We start from the raw sequence: 22,216 nt of genomic DNA, 5'->3' as shown, positions 1-22,216 counted from the left end.
ATTGACTCAACAAACAAACAACGTACGTTAGTGTAGATTTCTTAATGATCCAGAAGATCTCTAGGTATTTCTGGTTGCTTAATAAAGTTATCTGTTTCATTGACCCTGCTTTGTAGTGTACCCATCTGCAGTTCAAACAAGAACAAAGTGGGAAACCTGCCACTGTTTTGGTAAACAACTGAGGGAAAGGGTAGGAGAAATGTAAATATTCAGACATATCTTTGGATGCCAGGACTGATCACCCATGAGATCAAAATAATAGTTTTAACCATATTATGTGGCTATACAGTGTTTGGTTGAAATGACATTGTTTTACAAGCAATGGAGTAAAATATGCTTAGTGTTTTAGGTTCATATGTTTTGTGTTCTGGTGGGGTATGACTATCCAAAGTCCAAAATGCGATGTACAAATCCCAGATTGCCCCTTAAAACCCCTTAAAAGTTCATTGACACACCTGTGCGTCACACAGCGACGTCATTTTGAATATAGAATAGCTCCCTGTGTATTTATTATAGTGTCTGCAGCTTAATCCCCTCTTTCCGCCGACATAATGTTTGCAGCTATTCTATAACATGGGGCTTGTGAAAGTGGCCTTTCTCTACACATGAGAAGCTCTGGACAATAAAATATTCACAGAATCATGTGTTAAACCCAAACCGTGAGAGCTACAAACTAATGTCACCAATATCGAAAGGAGAGACTATGTTTGGCTCTATGACATCTACAAGCTTTAAGGCAGTCCTCTGAACTCTGTCGCGGACTACGTCATTTCGAAGAGGTGACACAAAACCGACTGTCCCGACCAAACCGTTGGTGCAACAAACAAATGTCACCAATATTCAGTGCTGTAAAGTACTTAGGTAAAAGTACTTTAAAGTACTACTTAAGTAGTTTTTTGGGGGTATCTGTACTTTACTATTTATATTTTTGACAACTTTTACTTCACTACATTCCTAATGAAAATAATGTACACGGTCAAATTCACGCACTTATCAAGAGAACATGTGGTCATCCCTACAGCCTCGGATCTGGCAGACTCACTAAATATAAATGCATCGTTTGTAAATAATGTCGGAGTGTTGGAGTGTACCCCTGACTATCCGTAAATTAAAAAATACAGGAAATGGTGCCGTCTGCTTTGCTTAGTAGAAGGAATTTGAAATGATTTATACTTTTAATTTTGATACGTATGTATATTTAGAACCAAATACTTTTAGACTTGTACTCAAGTAGTATTTCACCTGGTGACTAACTTTTACTTGAGTCATTTTCTATTAAGGTATCTTTTACTTTTACTCAAGTATGACAATTGGGTACTTTTTCCACCACTGGCAATATTGAAAACTCTCACGAATGCGAATGTGTCTGTTGTTGTGCTTTACAAGCTCCAGGGGAGTCGTCTGAAGGTAACCCAGTACCAGGCTGTAAGTGCATAGGGTATAATGTGTAAAAATAAAGAAAAACCCTTGAATGAGTAGGTGTGTCCAAACTTTTGACTGGTACTGTGTGTGTATAGATAGATATATATATATATATATATATATATATATATATATATATATATATATATATATAGATATATAGATATATATATATATCCACACACATACAGTGCATTCGGAAAGTATTCAGACCCCTCGACCTTCTCCACATTTTGTTACGTTAGTCTTATTCTAAAATTGATTTAAACACGTTTTTCCTCATCAATTTACACACAATACCCCATAATGACATCACAATACCCCATAATGACATCACAATACCCCATAATGACATCACAATACCCCATAATGACAAAGCAAAAATAGGTTTAGACATTTTTGCAAATGTATAAATGCCTTATTTACATAAGTATTCAGACCCTTTGCTATGAGACTTGAAGTTGAGCTCAGGTGCATCCTGTTTCCATTGATCATCCTTGAGATGTTTCTACAACTTCATTGGAGTTCACCTGTGGTAAATTAAATTGTTTGGACATGATTTGGAAAGGCACACACCTATCTACACTACCAGTAATAAGTTTGGACACACCTACTCATTCAAGGGTTTTTCTTTATTTTTACTATTTTTTACATTTTCTATTTTCGACATACCTGACCTGTGCAGCGACATACTAAACCCAAATGAAATGGTAGATGGGATATTTCAGATTTTAATTTAAAAAACATTTTTAAAGTTATTTCTTTGTCATTATGGGGTATTGTGTGGAGATTGATGAGTGGAAAAAAACAATAATACATTTTGGAATAAGGCTGTAACTTTACATTTTGGGGGGAAAAAGTCAAGGGGTTTGAATACATTTTACATTTTAGTCATTTAGCAGATGCTCTTATCCAGAGCGACTTACAGTAGTGAATGCGTACATTTTCATACATTTCATTTCATGCATTTTTTTTTGTACTGAATACTTTCCGAATGCACTGTATATCTCCTAGATATAGGACAGACACTTAAACCTTGTTCCTTATGATTTATTTTTTGACTGTCTCTTTTTTGCCATTTATGAATGTGTTATTCAATGTGTTTATCTGGGCTATAGCAGAAAAGGACATTCTGTTTCATCAAATATTATTTATTTTTATATCTACAGCGTTCCTAAAATTCAAAATCAATCTTAAAACAATTCCATATGTATGTTAGCTTAGTAGAGATTGATATCTAAGTGCTTAGACCTGAAGGGTAAACATGCTCCTGATAGAAACTCCTCCCAACCTGCTTCCTCGTTCTGAACTGTTGCTCAACTTACAGTACCAGTGCAGTAATAGCACCAAGCGACCACTAGATGGGGGTGTAGGACCACTACATAAAGAAGTGCAGTGTACTGTGCTGTGTAGTATAGTCAGCACAGAACTAGGCTTCTGCAGCCACAGACGAGCTTTACACGTCAACTTATCTACTGCATTTTACACTGTAATTTCATCTCACGCTAACACAGTGTGTGTGTGTGTGTGTGTGTGTGTGTGTGTGTGTGTGTGTGTGTGTGTGTGTGTGTGTGTGTGTGTGTGTGTGTGTGTGTGTGTGTACGCTCCGATACAATGTGTCTTTGTGAGTCCTTGGCATGCTGTCAGAAATGTTTGGATATCAGTGAAAGGAGAGAGTGAATGAGACAAAGAGAGAGGAAGGGCAGTGAAAGAGGGAGGGCGAGAGAGTGAAAGACGGGAGAGAGAGAGAGGGAGAGAGAGTGAAAGACGGGAGAGAGAGAGAGGGAGAGAGAGTGAAAGACGGGAGAGAGAGGGAGGGAGAGAGAGAGAGTGAAATACGGGAGAAAGCAGGAAGGAGGGCTTTCATAATTACCTCATATCTCTCCCTCTTCTTTCGATGTTTGTCCTCATCTTCATCTTCCTCTCTCTTCATAACCTAATTTAACGACTTTCAAATTATGCTTCCTTTAATCTCTCCCCTCTTTTCTCTCTCTCCCCTCTTTTCTCTCTCTCTCCTCTCTTCTCTCTCTCTGCCCCCTCTTTTCTCTCTCTGCTCTCTTTTTCCTCTCTCCAGGTCACACTCTCTCCCTCCCACCCTCTCTTCTCCCCCCCATCTCTATCCCCCCTCATCCTCTCTGTCAATCTCTCTCTCTCACCCTCTCTGACCTTCAGTCACTAATCAGGCCAATAGGGAACATGGCCACAGGGCACAGCTGTGTTTGTCAGTGTGTCTTTACTCTCATCACAATATATTGATATTTGGCAGAAACAAAAGGTTAGTATACAGAACAGACTATTAATATGTTTCTCAGATAGTTTAATTAATATTTCCTTTGGGAACAGACCACCTGCCTCGAGTCCCAAATGGAACTCTTATTCCCGATGTAGTGCACTACTTTTGACCAGGGCCTATAGGACTCTGGTCAAACGTAGTGCACTATATATAGGGGATAGAGAGCCATTTGGTTACACAGCCGTGTTGTAGAGGCTGAAGTAGGGAAAGTGATTAGAGGGGATTGACACTGTTCAGTTCAGTTCAGTCAGTGAGTGAGTGAGTGAGTGAGTGAGTGAGTGAGTGAGGAGCACTATTGCCACCACAGGTGTCCACTCTTTAATGTGGCCTTCCAACACACATGTCTGGAGGGTGGGTGTGTCAGGGGGCTGGTGCACTCTGTTCCCGGTAGGAGAGAGGGAGGGATTTTTTTTTTTTTTTTAATGGATTTTTTATATTTAGGAGAGAGTGAATTTAGACTGTTTAGCACCTACCTTATGGTGGTCATGCTGGGTTTTAACACATTGGGTTATCTAATGAACTATAACCCATCTATATTATTTGTATTTCTTTTCTTGTTATTGTTAATAATGTATTTACATATCTACCCCCTAACATTATTTATTTTTAATACTGAATGATAGAAGTAATGAATGAGACAATGCATTGCAAACAATCTTTTATTTCACCCCACCTATCACTAACACAATGGAAAATACAAGATAAACAAGACGGATACGTTTGAAAAGGTCCAGCACCTGTCCACTAAATACATTTACACAGGGCTGTGAGCAGTGAGACTTGTCCCTGAGCTGGCGGCAAATGATGGAGATACTGCACGTGTTGGTTCCAACCTTAAAAATAACAACCAAGAAAGTTAGCAGGGCTGTTAGAAATGACTGTCACACTCTGTGGATAAGGGAAGCATTTTCACTGGTAGGACAGGTGGACTACATTGTAGAAATGTTCTCATCACAGTATGTGTAATTATTTAGCATGTATACTTACTATTTGAATGAGGGGTGTATCATTTCCATTTTGTATGATGATGGAGACAAGATTGTCTTACCATTTAGAAGTGTTTCAGCATCCTCTGCCAGGTCACTTGGCCTCTTTTGTTTTCTCTGGAAGACAACTCACGTCCGATGTCCTTTAGTCACAGCATGTCACCCCTACAACACAGAAGATACATATTTTCTAATATCTAAGGGTGAAGAGAGACTCATTGATGACATTTAAACTTTTATCCAAAGACATAAATAAAAATGTCCGTGTCTGTCATTTTACGTGCACTCTAATCCAGAGCAATTTACTGGTGTGAGTGCATACGTTTTAATAATGGCTCCTTGTGGGAATCGAACCCACAACCCTGGCACTGCAAGTGTCATGCTCTACCAACTGAGCCACACGGGACTGTCCTAACCTGTCGGCAGTCAGTGCAGCACACTGGGAATGAAATTATTGAAGAATAAGTTAGAGGAGGAGGACATCTCAAGCACTGGAGTTTGTGGGGACAACTTGGGGCTCAGTGCCTTCTTCCTTGGTTACCTGAAAAACCAATGCAAAGCACTTTGTGGATTTCAATGGAATAACAACCAATGTAAAGCAATTCATACATTTCAATGGAATAACAACCAATGTAAAGCAATGCATACATTTCAATGGAATAACAACCAATGTAAAGCAATGCATACATTTCAATGGAATAACAACCAATGTAAAGCAATGCATACATTTCAATGGAATAACAACCAATGTAAAGCAATGCATACATTTCAATGGAATAACTACCAATGTAAAGCAATTCATACATTTCAATGTAATAGCTAGCTGGTTTCTGAGCCGATGATTTATATATATATATACACTCGATGATTGACAGGGGTCGCCGTTTGGAAGCCAACTCCATCTTGGCACTCCTCTTCCTCCGTTGTAAAAAGTATTTTAGAAGATATAGAAGTGCTTTATTAATACCTACATTTGTTGTTGCTTATCCTCTTACAGACATTTTAATGCATTTTAAAAAAAAAAAATTTTTTTACAATTAATAATATTATGTTAAGCGAAACATTAAAAATAAAAAACATTTTCCTTAAAGATGTCCTCCGGTGATTTTTGAACTTTGCATTCAAGGAGTTGGTTTGATGGGAAGTCGTGATGTCATCGGCCTCCCCCCCTGCCTGAGGAACAATAGAGAACAAAAGAAGAAAGCCCCCCCCCCTCCCCCACTCGTGATGTCATGAGTTACCTGGACAACCTATTGAGATGTGCATCATTTTGTTAAGTAAATCAGGTTCATGTGAGGTGAAAAGGAGACTGGAGTGCCACTTTAAAGTACATTTTTAGAAAGTTATACTGTTAGCACAAGCCTCTGTTATATGGAAACACTGATATACCGTGAACCATTGGCAGCTAAAGAAACGAGCTCATGGAAATTCAGAGAAAGTCTCAAGGACAATGCAGCAGTAGGCCTCCTACTGGACACACAAGCAGTCTTATCCCACGATGGTATCTACAGTCTTGTCCCATTGCTGCAATTCCCGTACAGACTCAGGAGAGGCGAAGGTCAAGAGCCATGTGTCCTCTGAGACACAACCCAGCCAAGCTGCTTCTTGACACAATGTCCACTTAATAACCTGGAAACCAGCAGCACCAATGTGTCACCGTACACCAACAACCATTGTGCCAAGCAGCCACAGGAGTTGCTAGTGCACAATGGAACAAGAACATCCCTGCCGGCCAAACCCGCCACTAACCTGGACAGTTGTGCACCGCCCCATGGGTATCCTGATCGGCTGCGACAGAGCCTGGCCTCGAACCAGGATCTCTAGTGGCACAGCTAGTACTGCGATGCAGTGCCTTAGGCCACTGTGTCACTCGGGAGGCCACAATGTAAATTTCATTGAAATTACGTGGGAACCACGTTGATTCAACCAGTGTGTGCCCATTGTCCTATGACTTCCATTGTCAACTAAGTAAAAATACATAAAGCCGACAAAATAAAAACATGAGAAAATATCCTGATAAATGCAGGTTCTTTCAGTCGCATTCATCTTTCTACTCCGCCTGTCTGCCTCCCGTTCTGTCTGTCTTGCCTTGTGCTATAGCTAGTGAAATGTAGAAATGTATATGCATTGTATCAAATCAATCAACTGTGTCCGGCCCAAAGCTGTAATGCTATAGCGAACTAGCCTATTCTGGGCCCTCAGGTTTTCCCTCACCAGTGAGCTCGGGTTCGACACTGCTGATATTGTGTAAGGGAAAAGTGTTCAGGTATTTTATGACGTTTCCTCTGGATAAATGGGATCCTCAGAGACATTTCTGCTCTTTCACACTGAAGCCTGGTGTTTTTAGCAACTATTATCATTCACAATGGATTTTTTTTTTTATGACTTTGTTGACTTACATGCTGACCAAACCACACAGGAGTATCCATGTGCATTTCAAAACAAACTCTCAACCAATTATATTAATTTGGGGACAGCTTAAAAATGTTGCTAGCTTTTTTTTTTTGTTTTTTTTTTACTCATAAGTGATGGTATGAAATAAACCAAAACGTGTTTCTCACAGCATTTCCACTCAGAGAATGAGAACAGCAAATGACTTCATTAAAACATGCATTAACAGAAATGAACGTAACCAAATGATGGGGATTAATGGTAAATGTACTACTGGTGACGTGTGTAATGGGGAATTGATACAAATAAACAATCAAATGGCAAACAATTCACATGAAACAATTAACGAGGAAGAATTGGCGGGGAAACAGCTCAGTGCCTTCTGGAGAGAGACTGTTTATATCTTCACCACAGGCCCCTCCTCTTCTTCTTGTCATAACATTTCAAACTGTTTATACTCTAGACCCATCATCTTCATATTGTAGATGGTTTTCACTGACAGCAGCAACTCAATAATCAGCTAGGCACAGGCCGACACAGCTTGTTATTTCAAACCAAACACACTTTTCTTTTTAAAGCAGCCAATGATCCTCCGTGGCTAAATCATGCTCTCTGGTGAAGTAATTTGACATATTTAATTCATTTCTGTATAAACAGAAATACATCTATAATTTTGGGCAGATACTTTAAAGGAAGTTTAGCGCTCCCCAAAATAGCTGATATTCCCGTGTGGCTCAGTTGGTAGAGTATGGTACTTGCGCTGCCAGGGTCGTGGGATTGATTCCCGCAGGGACTAGTATGTAAACGTCTGCATTCACTACTGTATATTGCACTGGATAAGAGCATTTGTATGTTTTTGTCAGGTCTCAGGACTATTAAGCCAATGCAACAGCCTGTTTTCAAAAAAACGGTAGGCTACCACATGGATTGGCATTAAATAAAAGTGCATTGTGGCGGACAATGTCTAGACTACTATTGTATTTCGGAAGGGGATCGGGATCGATGGGGTCTCGCCTAGAGCGGCATATCCCCAAAGATCGGGCCTGCAGAGGAAACACGCTTCAGCATAGCTGGCATTCTTTATTGGGTGTTGTAGGACGCAGCATTGCATGAGAACGGATCACTTTGTGTTAGCTGGCAGTTCGAGCGCGTTAAAAAACCTCCATCGTTCTTGCCACGCTTCAGCGTAAAGTCCCCAACGCACAGAACACGCCTCAAATAAAAAAATGGAATGACAGCGTCTGTCTGTCTGAAAAGAAGAGAGAGAGTAGAGAAGAAAGAAAAAAAAAACTTTTTTTTCCCTCACTCTTACTCACTGAATCTCTCCTTCCTTCTCGCTCTGTCCTGCGTGCTCCCCCCTTTCTCAAAAACATGAAGGAAGAAAGAGAAGAATCCGGCTGGACGAGTGTGGAGAAGGGAACGTTTGAGTACAGCTTTTAAAAGAAAACGAAAGAGAGAGGGAGACAATAATAGGCGGATGGAATGAAGATAGGGTGCTTTATAGCCATTCAACGCAATTAAACGAGACATACGCGCTGCGCACAAGAACGCAGTTACTCGACTCTTCTCAACGTGAGACTTTTAGAATTATTTTAGGATAGCTGAATACTCAAGCCTCGACTGTTAAAAGAGACAATTTATCGTATTTACTAAGTCCTAGAGCAACTTCAAGAGCTGCAAGTCACAAATCATCCCGGAAAAGGACTTAGCCCCGAGGACCAAGGGGCAGTGACTAGGGCAGGTCGCTGCACTCGGAGTTTAGGCGTTGCCACACGGCGTTGACCCGGAGCCATGGCAGGGGCGAAGCCCGGAGTCCACGCTCTACAGCTCAAACCGGTGTCGGTTCACGACATACTAAAACGGGGGAGCAAGTTTATAAAATGGGACGAGGTTAGTAGCCTACCTAGATATCCAACGTGTGTGTGTGTATTCTTCTGGTATTTTCTCCCCCGCCATAAGTGGCATTCAAGCGCCATTCATTTAAAATATAATAGTAGTATAACTATTTGTGAATGTTTTGAGAAATCTGTACTTTGTGGACATTACTTTGTAGAGCCATGTTGGTTGTGAGAGACTAAGTTGACTTTTGACACCACAGTCATAGCAGCCCATAGGCTGTAGTACAGACTCAACCTGGTCTCAGAGCATTTCGTATGATTCTGTACGTAAATCGCTCAGACTCCATTTAGTATAGGTTACGTTTTGTATGGTTAAGTAAGACCAATGGTTACTTAACTAACCCAAACCTTAACACTTTAACTACTAAACTTAATCCTAACCTTAAACATAACCCCTAGCTAACGTTAGTGAGCTAGCTAACTTTAGCCACCTAGCTAGAATCCATAACATGACATTGCACAATTCATAACATACACTACATGACCAAAAGTACCTGCTTGTCGAACATCTCATTCCAAAATCATGGGCATTAATATGGAGTTGGTCCCCCCCTTTGCTGCTATAACAGTCTCCACTCTTCTGGGAAGGCTTTCCACGAGATGTTGGAACATTGCTGCAGGGACTTGCATCCAGTCAGCCACAAGAGCATTAGTGAGGTTGGGCACTGGTGTTGGGCAATGAGGACTGGCTTGCAGTTGGCGTTCCAATTCATCCCAAAGATGTTCGATGGGGTTGAGGTCAGGGCTTTGTGCAGGCCATTCAAGTTCTTTCACACCGATCTCAACAAACCATTTCTGTATAGACCTCGCTTTGTGCCTGGGGGCATTGTCATGCTCAAACAGGAAGGGGCCGTCCCCAAACTGTTGCCACAAAGTTGGAAGCACAGAATCTTATAGAATATGCTGTAGCATTAAGATTTCCCTTAACTGGAACTAAGGGGCCTTAACCATGAAAAACCGCCCCAGACCATTATTCCTCCTCCACCAAACTTTACAGTTGGCACTATGCACTGGGGCAGGTAGTGTTCTCCTGGCATCTGCCAAACCCAGATTCATCGGTTGGACTGCTAGATGGTGAAGCGGGAGTCATCACTCCAGAGAACACTTTTCCACTACTCCAGAGTGCAACGGCGGCGAGCTTTACACCACTCCAGCCGAAGCTTGGCCTTGCGCATGGTGATCTTAGGCTTGTGTGGAAACCCATTTCATGAAGTTCCTGACGAACAGTTCTTGTGCTGACGTTGCTTCCAGAGGAAGTTTGGAACTCGGCAGTGAGTGTTGCAACCGAGGACAGACTATTTCCACACGCATCACCACTCGGCAGTCCCATTCTGTGAGCTTGTGTGGCCTACCACTTTGCGGCTGAGCCATTGTTGCTCCTAGCCATTTCCACTTAACAATAGCAGCGCTTACAGTTGACCGGAGCAGCTCTAGCGGTGCCGAAATTTGACGAACTGACTTGTCGGAATCCTATGACGGTGACACGTTGAAAGTCACTGAGCTCTTCAGTAAAGCCAATGTTTGTCTATGGAGATTGCATGGCGGTGTGCTCGATTTTTATACACATGTCAGCAACGGGTGTGGCTATAATAGCCGAATCCACTAATTTGAAGGGGTGTCCACATACTTTTTGCGATGTAGTGTATAATACGGATTGTAATTTGTAACATATCATACGAAATGGGTGATGGACGTTAATACATACCATATGAAACGTAACATATCATACTACACTGAACCAAAATACAAAGGCAACATGCAACAATGTTCAAAGATTTGACTGAGTTACGGTTCATATGAGGAAATCGGTCAATTTAAATCAGTTCACAAGGCCCTAATTTATGAATTTCACATGACTGGGAATATGCATCTGTTGGTCACAGATGCCCTTAAAAAGAAAAAAGGGGGCTACAACAAAAATGAGTTGGGGAAACGCTAGGCTAGGCTACATGTCAACACACAGGTTCCTGTCCCAACGTATCCCTATGGGTTCTGTTCAAAAGTAGTGCACGATATAGGATGTAGGGTGCAATTTAGGACGCAAAGCCCATCTGCAGCTACAGATAGGCCTAGCTCTGTTCTCTGTTTTGAGTTCTTGTCAAACAAGTTTTTCCTCAGCTCAGGTTTTTTTTTTTTATGCCACGTTCAGAACAACCAGGAACTCGGGAAATCTCAGATTTCCAACTTTCGTGCGTTCAGAACAACCAGGAACTCGGGGGGGGGGGGGGGGACGAGCTCCGACTGGGGAAAAAAAATAAATTTGAACGGTCATCCAACTCGGGAACTTGGGCCTCTTCTTAGAGCTCTGACTTTCCAACCTAAAGATCACTGACCTCATGATTTGACCTTGAGTTTTTCAGACTTCCCAGATGTTTTGAACGGGGCAAATGACACTGCTGGTATTGACCAACCCCCCCCCCCCCCCCCCCCCCCCTGTTTTCGTCCCCAACTTTTACGTTCTCTGTCTCTGCTCTGTTGACAAGGAAATTTGAAAGACGGAGTTTAGGCCTAGACTAGAGTCAAACGTTTGCATGCTTAGTAATAATTCCTTATTAAACTGACAGTAGGTAGATTGTGCATCAGTCATGTAAACGCCTTACTCTGTTTTATATTAATCGCCCTAAATTCAAAATCAAAGTAAGCATACGCTGATTTTAAAACACTGTTTTTAAGAGTAATCTTTCAAATGATTAGGACATGGAAACACCTTTTTAAGCAGAGTCCCAGCACTGTGTGTTTGACCTGTACATGTGCCAACACCAGCAGTTCAAGACTCGCTCCCTCTTGTGCAAGTCAAGTGAGTTCAGAACAACTGAAAGTATCTTATCTTTGAAATAGTTTTCACATACAAACTTGTATCTGTCCGAACTCTGAATAAAATGTTCTTCCCAAAAATAACATGGTCAGTGTGGTAGAGCGTTTATTTTGGATTGGTGATTTTCTGCATTTATCACAAGTCTCATCAAGCTGCCTGATTTCAGATGTGTCCATGTAAACAGGATTATTAGGGAAATTGTTGTTCTTGCAAAGCATTTAAACGTTTTAAACAAATGTTTATATTAAATCAGACTATCCACAATCAATCACATTATTGTGTACAATGTAACGTAAGAGGTGAATCAGAATTTAGCCTAGGCTGAAACACCTAAATGTGTATGGTCATAACTGTATTTTAGGAACCATTGTAGGGCTATTTTAGTACTATTAGTGTAGCAGATAGACAGGTATACAATCTGTACTTTAATAAAGCAAGATAAACAAGTTTTACAGAAAACCTGAGATCTTCCGCGTGTTTCACACCACCTCGCCTGGCAACCTGCTCGCATGGTAACCACCTCACCTGGCAACCGTGGCCTGCGTGTGTGTGTGTGTGTGGGAGATATTTAGTTTAACTGTCAGTATTTTAGTCGTGGGCGCCTGAAGTACTTTACAACGTGTTTCAATAGGATGTTCTTTTCTTCTTCCAAACAGACACCAATACATCAGTCTACACATCTCATGTCAGTATGGTGGAAGAGTTTATTAGTGTCTGTGTGTATTGGTAATTCATTATTCATGTATCGTTACAGCCAGACTGGGACCAGAAGAGGGGCCGGTAGGTGTGTTTGGTTGTGGGTGTGGGTGTGTGTGTTTGGTTGTGGGTGTGTGTGGATGTGTGTTTTGGTTGTGGGTGTGTTTGGTTGTGGGTGTGTGTGGGTGTGTTTGGTTGTGGGTGTGTGTGGGTGTGTTTGGTTGTGGGTGTGTGTGGGTGTGTTTGGTTGTGGGTGTGTTTGGTTGTGGGTGTGTTTGGTTGTGGGTGTGTGTGGGTGTGGGTGTGTGTGGGTGTGTTTGGTTTGGTTGTGGGTGTGTGTGGGTGTGTTTGGTTGTGGGTGTGTGTGTGGGTGTTCATAAAGACCATTTATCATAAATCAACTTGTTAGCTGGCGCGATATCCACTGTTGTGTTGACACTTTACACACACACACAGACTATAGAAAGTGAATCTTTCCCCTACAGTGAATGTGGTTTTATTCTGGGTGTTTTGTGTTTCACTCTGAATGACTTCCTGTCTCAGCTAGTTGTGCTCTCTGGAGCCAAAACTACTTTCCCCTCCCTTCTTCGCTCCCTCTCTCCCTACTCTCTCCCTCAACTACATCCGTTCTGCTCCTGAATTAGAGAGAGAGCTCACAGTGAAACACACCATTACACTCTAACAGAGGGCTGAGAAACACAGAGAGAGATCAAAGCCCATTGTATTGACGGGGGGAGGGGGGGGGGGGAAACTCAGTGATTGTCTAAACGAGTCACACCATGTACTGAAATACAGTTACAGTGGAGATGGAGGGGGGGAGGGACAGAGAGGCAGAGGGAAAGAATGAAGGGAAGACGGAAGGAGTGGTAGAGACAGAGGGGACAAGAAAGACGGGGAGAGGAAAGGTTGTAGGTCAAGCACAGCCACATGTGAAGTGAGGGATTCTGGGATTGACATGTGTACTCCTCACCGCTCCTCCATTCCCCCTCCTCCTCTTCTTCTCTCTCCATATCCCTCCTGTCCTCTATTCTCCCTCGTCCTCTTCTTCTCTCTCCCTATCCCTCCTGTCCTCTATTCTTCCTCCTCCTCTTCTTCTCTCTCCCTATCCCTCCTGTCCTCTATTCTTCCTCCTCCTCTTCTTCTCTCTCCCTATCCCTCCTGTCCTCTATTCTTCCTCCTCCTCTTCTTCTCTCTCCCTATCCCTCCTGTCCTCTATTCTCCCTCCTCCTCTTCTTCTCTCTCCCTATTCCTCCTGTCCTCTATTCTCCCTCCTCCTCTTCTTCTCTCTCCCTATCCCTCCTGTCCTCTATTCTCCCTCCTCCTCTTCTTCTCTCTCCTCTTCCCTCCTGTCCTCTATTCTTCCTCCTCCTCTTCTTCTCTCTCCCTATCCCTCCTGTCCTCTATTCTCCCTCCTCCTCTTCTTCTCTCTCCTCTTCCCTCCTGTCCTCTATTCTTCCTCCTCCTCTTCTTCTCTCTCCCTATCCCTCCTGTCCTCTATTCTCCCTCCTCCTCTTCTTCTCTCTCCCTATCCCTCCTGTCCTCTATTCTCCCTCCTCCTCTTCTTCTCTCTCCCTATCCCTCCTGTCCTCTATTCTCCCTCCTCCTCTTCTTCTCTCTCCTCTTCCCTCCTGTCCTCTATTCTTCCTCCTCCTCTTCTTCTCTCTCCCTATCCCTCCTGTCCTCTATTCTTCCTCCTCCTCTTCTTCTCTCTCCCTATCCCTCCTGTCCTCTATTCTCCCTCCTCCTCTTCTTCTCTCTCCCTATCCCTCCTGTCCTCTATCCCTCCTCCTCCTCTTCTTCTCTCTCCCTCTTTTCTTTTTCACTTAATGATTTTCCCGTCGTCCCTTTCCCTTCTCCTCTCCCCTCCCCCTTTACTCTCTTCTCCTCACCAGAGTCCAAAGGTTCTCTGCTGTCATCAACCTTTATGTTGCCAGAGCAGCACACACACACACACACACACACACACACACACACACACTGGTTATCCCTGTATAATAACTGATTTATGAGGTGCTGATATGAAGAAACAGACTTTACCTTTATACTATACATAATGAGAACATTCTCTCTCTCTCTCCTCTCTCCACCTTATCTCTCTCCCTCCTCCACCGCTTTCTTCCTGTTCCCTCTCTCCTTCCCACCCTCTCGCCGTATCTCTACGTTATACAGCAGGCTGTATCCGTCAGTGTTCCCAGGCGGTTCATAGTGTGGTAATAATAATGTTGTGTGTTTGTCTTAGCGTTCGTTAGGCAGCAGTATTGAACACAGCAGCAGTGACCGCACATGAGAAAAGAGCATAAACCACACAGTCACACTCTGAGCTAGACAAGAGAGACAGTTGTTGGCTTCTGGAATGGCTGAGTTGTTTGTAGTGTTCCCTAGCTGTGAGGGAGAGGTGAGGGAGAGCAGAACCCATATCCATGTGTGAATAGACTATCATTAATAAGGCCTGTGCATGGAGGGATCTGGAGAGCAACAGGTTGAGTGGAGAGATGGAGAGGAGGAGGAGGAGGAGGAGAGAGGAGGAAGACTGGGGTAATAAACAGAGATCCGAGAAGATGAGGAAGACTAGAATGAGAGGGAGGGGAGCTGAATGAGAGGGAGAGGAGGTAAGATGAGGGAGGGAGGGAGGGGGGGCTGAATGAGAGGGAGAGGGGGTAAGATGAGGGTGGGAGGGGAGCTGAATGAGAGGGAGAGGAGGTAAGATGAGGGAGGGAGGGAGGGCTGAATAAGAGGGAGAGGAGGTAAGATGAGTGAGGGAGGGAGGGCTGAATGAGAGGGAGAGGAGGTAAGATGAGGGAGGGAGCGGAGCTCCTAAAAAGTGTTAGTGTTTTGTTTTTTTAAGTCCTCCGCTAGCCTGCACCTCACCTAAATAGGTGTGTGTTTCTTTTGCCTCTAGATTACCTGGTATTTCTATGTCACTCTCGGAAGAAAAGGTGTGTGTGTGTGTGTGTGTGTGTGTGTGTGTGTGTGTGTGTGTGTGTGTGTGTGTGTGTGTGTGTGTGTGTGTGTGTGTGTGAGAGAGATGGTGGAAAGTGAAACCTCCATGTACAGTAAATGGTTATGGAGGACACTGAAACCACTCCTGGCCCCTACAGGGGCCTTCTGAGACAGACATAATGAGAGAGGAGAGATGAGGAGACAGCACTGGAAAGGAAAGGAGACATGAGTCAGCGATGGAAGAAATGAATGATTAGGGTGGATATAACTTTTAATCAATTCCCCAGTAACACTCAGATTGTTCACACACAAAAAAAACAATAACATTTACTTGTTAACATAATGACGGCATCAACAGCACAAACCTTCATTCTCTTACCAAACGTTGCATCGGCACTGTTCTTCAATTAGATGTTTTTAATTTTACATTTTTCAGTGGAAATTGTTAAAAGTAGTCCCTATGCAAAGGGTTGTATGGTTTGTTAAACTTTGGAATCATTGTTTTTTGAATCCTATTTTATTTTTTTATGTAATCCAATCTATTAGCTGTTACCATGGAATCGCCCTTTTGGTTTTATGCTGTCATAATCACATCAATAAATTAGTTATAACAAACTCCCGTCACAGTAACATGTGACAGCAAAATGGATGCGGGGGATGTGAAAAATAAACTGGAAGCGAGCAAATGTTTACTGGTTTCTCAGGAGGGGAAGTCAGATGTGTGGAAGAGATTTGAATTAGTTGTGGAAACTAGTGGTTATCAAGAAAAAGGTATAGGAGCAAGTGTTGCTTGTAGTAGATAGTATTATTATATAGTATTATATTATGTAGTATATACTGTATTTTATACATACATACATACACACATACATACATACATACATACAGTTGAAGTCGGCAGCGTAGCCTAGTGGTTAGAGTGTTGGACTAATAACCTGAAAGGTTGCAAGATCGAATCCCCGAGGTGACTAGGTACAAATCTGTGGTTCTTCCCCCGAACAAGGCAGTTAACCCACTGTTCCTAGGCCGTCATTGAAAATAAGAATTTATTCTTAACTGACTTGCCTAGTAAAATGAAAAGTCGGAAGTTTACATACACCTTAGCCAAATACATTTAAACTCAGTTTTTCACAATTCCTGACATTTAATCCTAGTAAAAATTCCCTGTCTTAGGTCAGTTAGGATCACCACTTTATTTGGAGAATGTGAAATGTTAGAATAATAGTAGAGAGAGTGATTTATTTCAGCTTTTATTTCTTTCATCATATTCCAAGCTTTAACTTTCTGACTGATGTCTTGAGATGTTGCTTCAATATATCCACATAATTTTCCATCCTCATGATGCCATCTATTTTGTGAAGTGCACCAGTCCCTCCTGCAGCAAAGCACCCCCACAACATGATGCTGCCACCCCCGTGCTTCACGGTTGGGATGGTGTTCTTCGGCTTGCAAGCATCCCCCTTTTTCCTCCAAACATAACGATGGTCATTATGGCCAAACAGTTTTATTTTTGTTTCGTGAGACCAGAGGACATTTCTCCAAAAAGTACAATCTTTGTCCCCATGTGCAGTTGCAAACCGTATTCTGGCTTTTTTATGGCGGTTTTGGAGCAGTGGCTTCTTCCTTGCTGAGCGGCCATTCAGGTTATGTCGATATAGGACTCGTTTTACTGTGGATATAGATACTTTTGTACCTGTTTCCTCCAGCATCTTCACAAGGTCCTTTGCTGTTGTTCTGGGATTGATTTGCACTTTTCGCACCAAAGTACGTTCATCTCTAAGAGACAGAGTGGTGTGATGCCTGCGTGGTCCCATGGTGTTTATACTTGCGTACTATTGTTTGTGCAGATGAACGCGGTACCTTCAGGCGTTTGGAAATTGCTCCCAAGGATGAACCAGACTTGTGGAGGTCTACAGTTTTTTTTTTTTTCCTGAGGTCTTGGCTGATTTCTTTTGATTTTCCCATGATGTCAAGCAAAGAGGCGTGTGTGTGTGTGTGTGTGTGTGTGTGTGTGTGTGTGTGTGTGTGTGTGGCTTATATTATATTAGGTAGAATTGTTATAGATGTAGCTTATCCTCTTACATCTAGACGTTCCGCTAGCGGAACACCTGCTCCAATATCCAATGATAGGCGTGGCGCGAATTACAAATTCCTCAAAAATACAAAATCTTCCATTTTTCAAACATATGACTATTTTGCAGCATTTTAAAGACAAAACTCTCTTTTATCTAACCACACTGTCCGATTTCAAAAAGGCTTTACAGCGAAAGCAAAACATTAGATTATGTCAGCAGAGTACCCAGCCAGAAATAATCAGACACCCATTTTTCAAGCTAGCATATAATGTCACAAAAACCAAAACCACAGCTAAATGCAGCACTAACCTTTGATCTTCATCAGATGACACGCCTAGGACATTATGTTATACAATACATGCATGTTTTGTTCAATCAAGTTCATATTTATATCAAAAACCAGCTTTTTACATTAGCATGTGACGTTCAGAACTAGCATTCCAACCGAACACTTCCGGTGAATTTACTAAATTACTCACGATAAACGTTCACAAAAAACATAACAATTATTTTAAGAATTATAGATACAGAACTCCTTTGTGCAATCGAGGTGTCCGATTTTAAAATAGCTTTTCGGTGAAAGCACATTTTGCAATATTCTGAGTAGATAGCCCGGCCATCACAGGCTAGCTATTTTGACACCCACCAAGTTTAGCCCTGACCAAACTCCGATTTACTATTAGAAAAGTTTGATTACCTTTGGTGTTCTTCGTCAGAATGCACTCCCAGGACTGCTACTTCAATAACAAATGTTGGTTTGGTTCAAAATAATCCATAGTTATATCCAAATAGCGGCGTTTTGTTCGTGCGTTCAAGACACTATCCGAAGTGTAAATAAGGGTCACGCGCACGACGCATTTCGTGACAAAAAAATTCTAAATATTCCATTACCGTACTTCGAAGCATGTCAACCGCTGTTTAAAATCAATTTTTATGCCATTTTTCTCGTAAAAAAGCGATAATATTCCGACCGGGAAAGCGTGTTTACGTACAAAGAGAGAGAAAATAAAAGCATGGGATCCCCTCGTGCACGAGCCTGAGTCTCATAGTACTGTGACCGGCCACTATCCAAACGCGCTACTGTTTTTCAGCCAGAGCCTGCAAAGCCACGATTCAGTTTTTTGCCGCCTTCTGAGAGCCCATGGGAGCCGTAGGAAGTGTCACGTAACAGCAGAGATCCCCTGTTTTGGATAGAGATAATCAAGAAGGCCAAGAAATGGTCAGACAGGGTACTTCCTGTACAGAATCTTCTCAGGTTTTGGCCTGCCAAATGAGTTCTGTTATACTCACAGACACCATTCAAACAGTTTTAGAAACTTTGGAGTGTTTTCTATCCAAAGCTAATAATTATATGCATATTCTAGTTTCTGGGCAGGAGTAATAATCAGATTAAATCGGGTACGTTTTTTATCCGGCCGTGAAAATACTGCCCCCTAGCCATAACAGGTTAAAGTATTATATGATGTTATATTATTATTTAGCTTATTGTATTATATGATATATTATTATTTAGGTTATAGTATTATATTATGTTATATTATTATTTAGCTTATAGTTGTCATGACGTTGCCCTCTTTGGGTACAGCGAGCACAGTTGACCCCCTCCCTCTGCACCATCCCCCTACTTCTGCACCTATCTTCCTCTGTCTCCTACACCCAGGCTGCTGTGGTCAGAAGGGGTCGTAAATTCCTAAGAAAATGTCCCGCCTCATGGCCACAGTATAGAGAGACAGAGTGTTTTCATAGAGAGACAAAGGAATTCTTCCACCTCACAGAATTGGAGAACCGAACGACATTTATGTTCTAGAGAAGGTATAAAAGATCGGTGAAGAATCCAGCTACGAACTGGTCCGTTTGGTACAATTTTGTGAAACTCATGAGAGACAATACGGCCATATTACCATAAAAATGTTTATATACTTTATTCAAAGCATGAATGTCTCGTATGCTATGTGAGGGCATGAAGGAATGAATGATTGATACAGTAGCCTTTATATTGAAATATAGGCCTAAGTAGGTTACAGTACTAAGACTAAACAGGATGAGTGCCAAGAGTGTGCAAAGCTGTCATCAAGGCAAAAGGTGGCTACTTTGAAGAATCTCAAATATTGAATATATTTTGATTTAACACTTTTTGTTTTGGTTACAACATGATTCCATATGTATTATTTCATAGTTTTGAGTTCTTCACTATTATTCTACAATGTAGAAAATAGTCAAAATAAAGAAAAACCCTTGAATGAGTTAGTTTGTCCAAACTTTTGACTGCTACTGTATCTGGATGATGTATAAAGCCAGGCACATTTTAACAGTTAGGCTGTTGACCTAATTAAGTTGGTTTCCTCTCTCCTTCATTTTCTTAGACAATTAGGCTAAGGCAAGGGCTGTTACCTCATCGCTGCTGCTGCTGCCTCCGCCACATGGTTCTCAATCCCAATATGCTGGTTAACTTTGCTATTATGCACATAGCAACACAGGGAAAGGTGCAAATTCTATGGTGCACTGAAGATTATGTTTCAGAACCGCGTACAGCGACCGTATCCAACGCGGGAGAAAGATAATTTGTTATAAGATTTATTAGTGTTTTGCACCATTATTTTTACATAATATAACCATAGACTGTTTTCAGTATTACATGTGATAGACTACCACCCCCAGGGGCCAATCAGACAGGTGTCTTATGCACCATGAAAATAATAAATGCAAATATATGCGACTGCTCGGCTAAAGAAATCTTGGTCGACCGACAGCCTATCGACCAAACAATCGACCACTGGACTAAATGGGGCCAGCCTTATTGTTTTGTCACATAAACTGAAATTTGTCAAACTATTGGAATTTTAGCAACCAGGAAATGGTGGAGAGATTTCTGCATAGTGCATCTTAGACACCGATCCAAGGTCTGTTTTGTTTGACTCTAATCATTAAGGTTAGGTTGAGCTCATCCTGGTTTGTTTGACTCTAATCATTAAGGTTAGGTTGAGCTCATCCTGGTTTGTTTGACTCTAATCATTAAGGTTAGGTTGAGCTCATCCTGGTTTGTTTGACTCTAATCATTAAGGTTAGGTTGAGCTCATCCTGGTTTGTTTGACTGTAATCATTAAGGTTAGGTTGAGCTCATCCTGGTTTGTTTGACTCTAATCATTAAGGTTAGGTTGAGCTCATCCTGGTTTGTTTGACTCCTATTAATGTTAGGTTGAGCTCATCCTAGATCTGTACTAGTGATGTAGATGAAGAATGATACATTATACAGTTAAGACAATATTGTGGCCGCCCTCATTTCTCCTCTCCTCTCTGTAGCCAACCACAGAGCCCACACTGAAGGTAGGGCTGGTTCAATCATAGAAACAGAAATACATGATATAGAACTCACACCTTGAAGCGTCCAATCTGATCCTGGGTCAGTGTTGCATTCCCCCCCCCCCCACTAATTGTTACGTTTTGGATTGGGGGAGGGGAAGCTGACTCTAGACCCGGCACGTCTAATGCAGTAAACTGTAATAGAAAAAGGTTAATATGCATTTTCAACGGTTTCTTCCCATCTCTGCCGTGCCAGGAGCCAGCATCGGACCTGAGACTCAAAGTATGAGACCTGAAGTCTTGGATTAGCTCCCCCCCAGCTAATGCCTAGGCATGCAGGAGACCTGGCTTTCCAACCTCCGGGCCGGTCACATTTTAGTCATATGTGTACAGTGTGTATATCTCGATGTATTAACGTGTGTGTGTGTGTGTGTGTGTGTGTGTGTGTGTGTGTGTGTGTATAGGAGCCCAACAGTGGTCACCCCACCCTCATCACTCTGAAGGTAGACCCCGATGGATTCTTCCTTTACTGGACTGGTGGGGCCAACATGGTGAGTCTAGCGGGGCCAACATGGTGAGTCTAGCGGGGCCAACATGGTGAGTCTAGCGGGGCCAACATGGTGAGTCTAGCGGGGCCAACATGGTGAGTCTAGCGGGGCCAACATGGTGAGTCTAGCGGGGCCAACATGGTGAGTCTAGCGGGGCCAACATGGTGAGTCTAGCGGGGCCAACATGGTGAGTCTAGCGGGGCCAACATATACACACACAATACCCCATAATGACAAAGCGAAAACAGGTTTTTAGAAAACTTTGCAAATTTATAAAAAATGAAAGATGGGGAGCTCTGAGACGTAGAGCTCCGAGACAGGATTGTGTCGAGGCAAAGACTTGGGGAACATACCAAAAAAAAAATTCTGCAGCATTGAAGGTCCTCAAGAACACAGTGGCCTCCATCATTCTTAAATGGAAGAAGTTTGGAACCACCAAGACTCTTCCTAGAGCTGGAAGCCCGGCCAAACTGAGTAATGGGGGGTGAAGAGCCTTGGTCAAGGAGGTGACCAACAACCTGATGGTCACTCACTCTGACAGAGCTCCAGAGTTCCTCTGTGGAGATGGGAGAACCTTCCAGAAGGACAACCATCTCTGCAGCACTCCACCAATCAGGCCTTTATGGTAGAGTGGCCAGACGGAAGCCACTCCTCAGTAAAAGGCACATGACAGCCCGCTTGGAGTTTGCCAAAAGGCACCTAAAGGACTCTCAGACCATGAGAAACAAGATTCACTGCTCTGATGAAACCAAGATTGAACTCTTTGGCCTGAATGTCAAGCGTAACGTCTGGAGGAAGCCTGGCACCATCCCTTACGGTGAAACATGGTGGTGGCAGCATCATGCTGTGGGG

At 42.5% G+C, this 22,216-nt stretch overlaps 1 protein-coding gene and 1 long non-coding RNA gene across 4 annotated transcripts in view; one reads left to right on the top strand and one right to left on the bottom strand.

The window, feature by feature from the left end:
• Positions 1-4,358: 4,358 nt before the first annotated feature.
• On the bottom strand, positions 4,359-5,851 carry LOC106578129 (uncharacterized). Of its 2 annotated transcripts, XR_006760269.2 has the most exons (3): positions 5,118-5,851; positions 4,764-4,866; positions 4,359-4,548 (listed from the first exon to the last, which is right to left on the bottom strand). It is a non-coding gene; the product is annotated as an uncharacterized LOC106578129 (long non-coding RNA). The 2 variants fall into 2 exon arrangements; XR_001322344.3 differs by having other exon boundaries at positions 4,764-5,851.
• Positions 5,852-8,185: 2,334 nt separating this feature from the next.
• Positions 8,186-22,216, top strand: part of LOC106578106 (1-phosphatidylinositol 4,5-bisphosphate phosphodiesterase beta-3-like) — a 101,806-nt gene continuing 87,775 nt past the window's right edge. Inside the window, exons 1-2 of one of the 2 annotated variants that reach the window (XM_045700505.2) lie at positions 8,186-8,982; positions 21,281-21,367. In XM_045700505.2, the coding sequence (XP_045556461.1) occupies positions 8,884-8,982; positions 21,281-21,367 (186 nt within the window). In that variant the 5' untranslated portion in view covers positions 8,186-8,883. The remainder of the gene's footprint in view (positions 8,983-21,280; positions 21,368-22,216) is intronic. The other variant, XM_045700504.2, reaches the window with a different exon arrangement.

This window comes from Salmo salar, chromosome 18 (genome assembly GCF_965601325.2).
Source record: "Salmo salar chromosome 18, fSalSal1, whole genome shotgun sequence".
NCBI lineage: Eukaryota > Metazoa > Chordata > Actinopteri > Salmoniformes > Salmonidae > Salmo > Salmo salar.
This window is presented reverse-complemented; position numbering and strand designations above follow the sequence as displayed.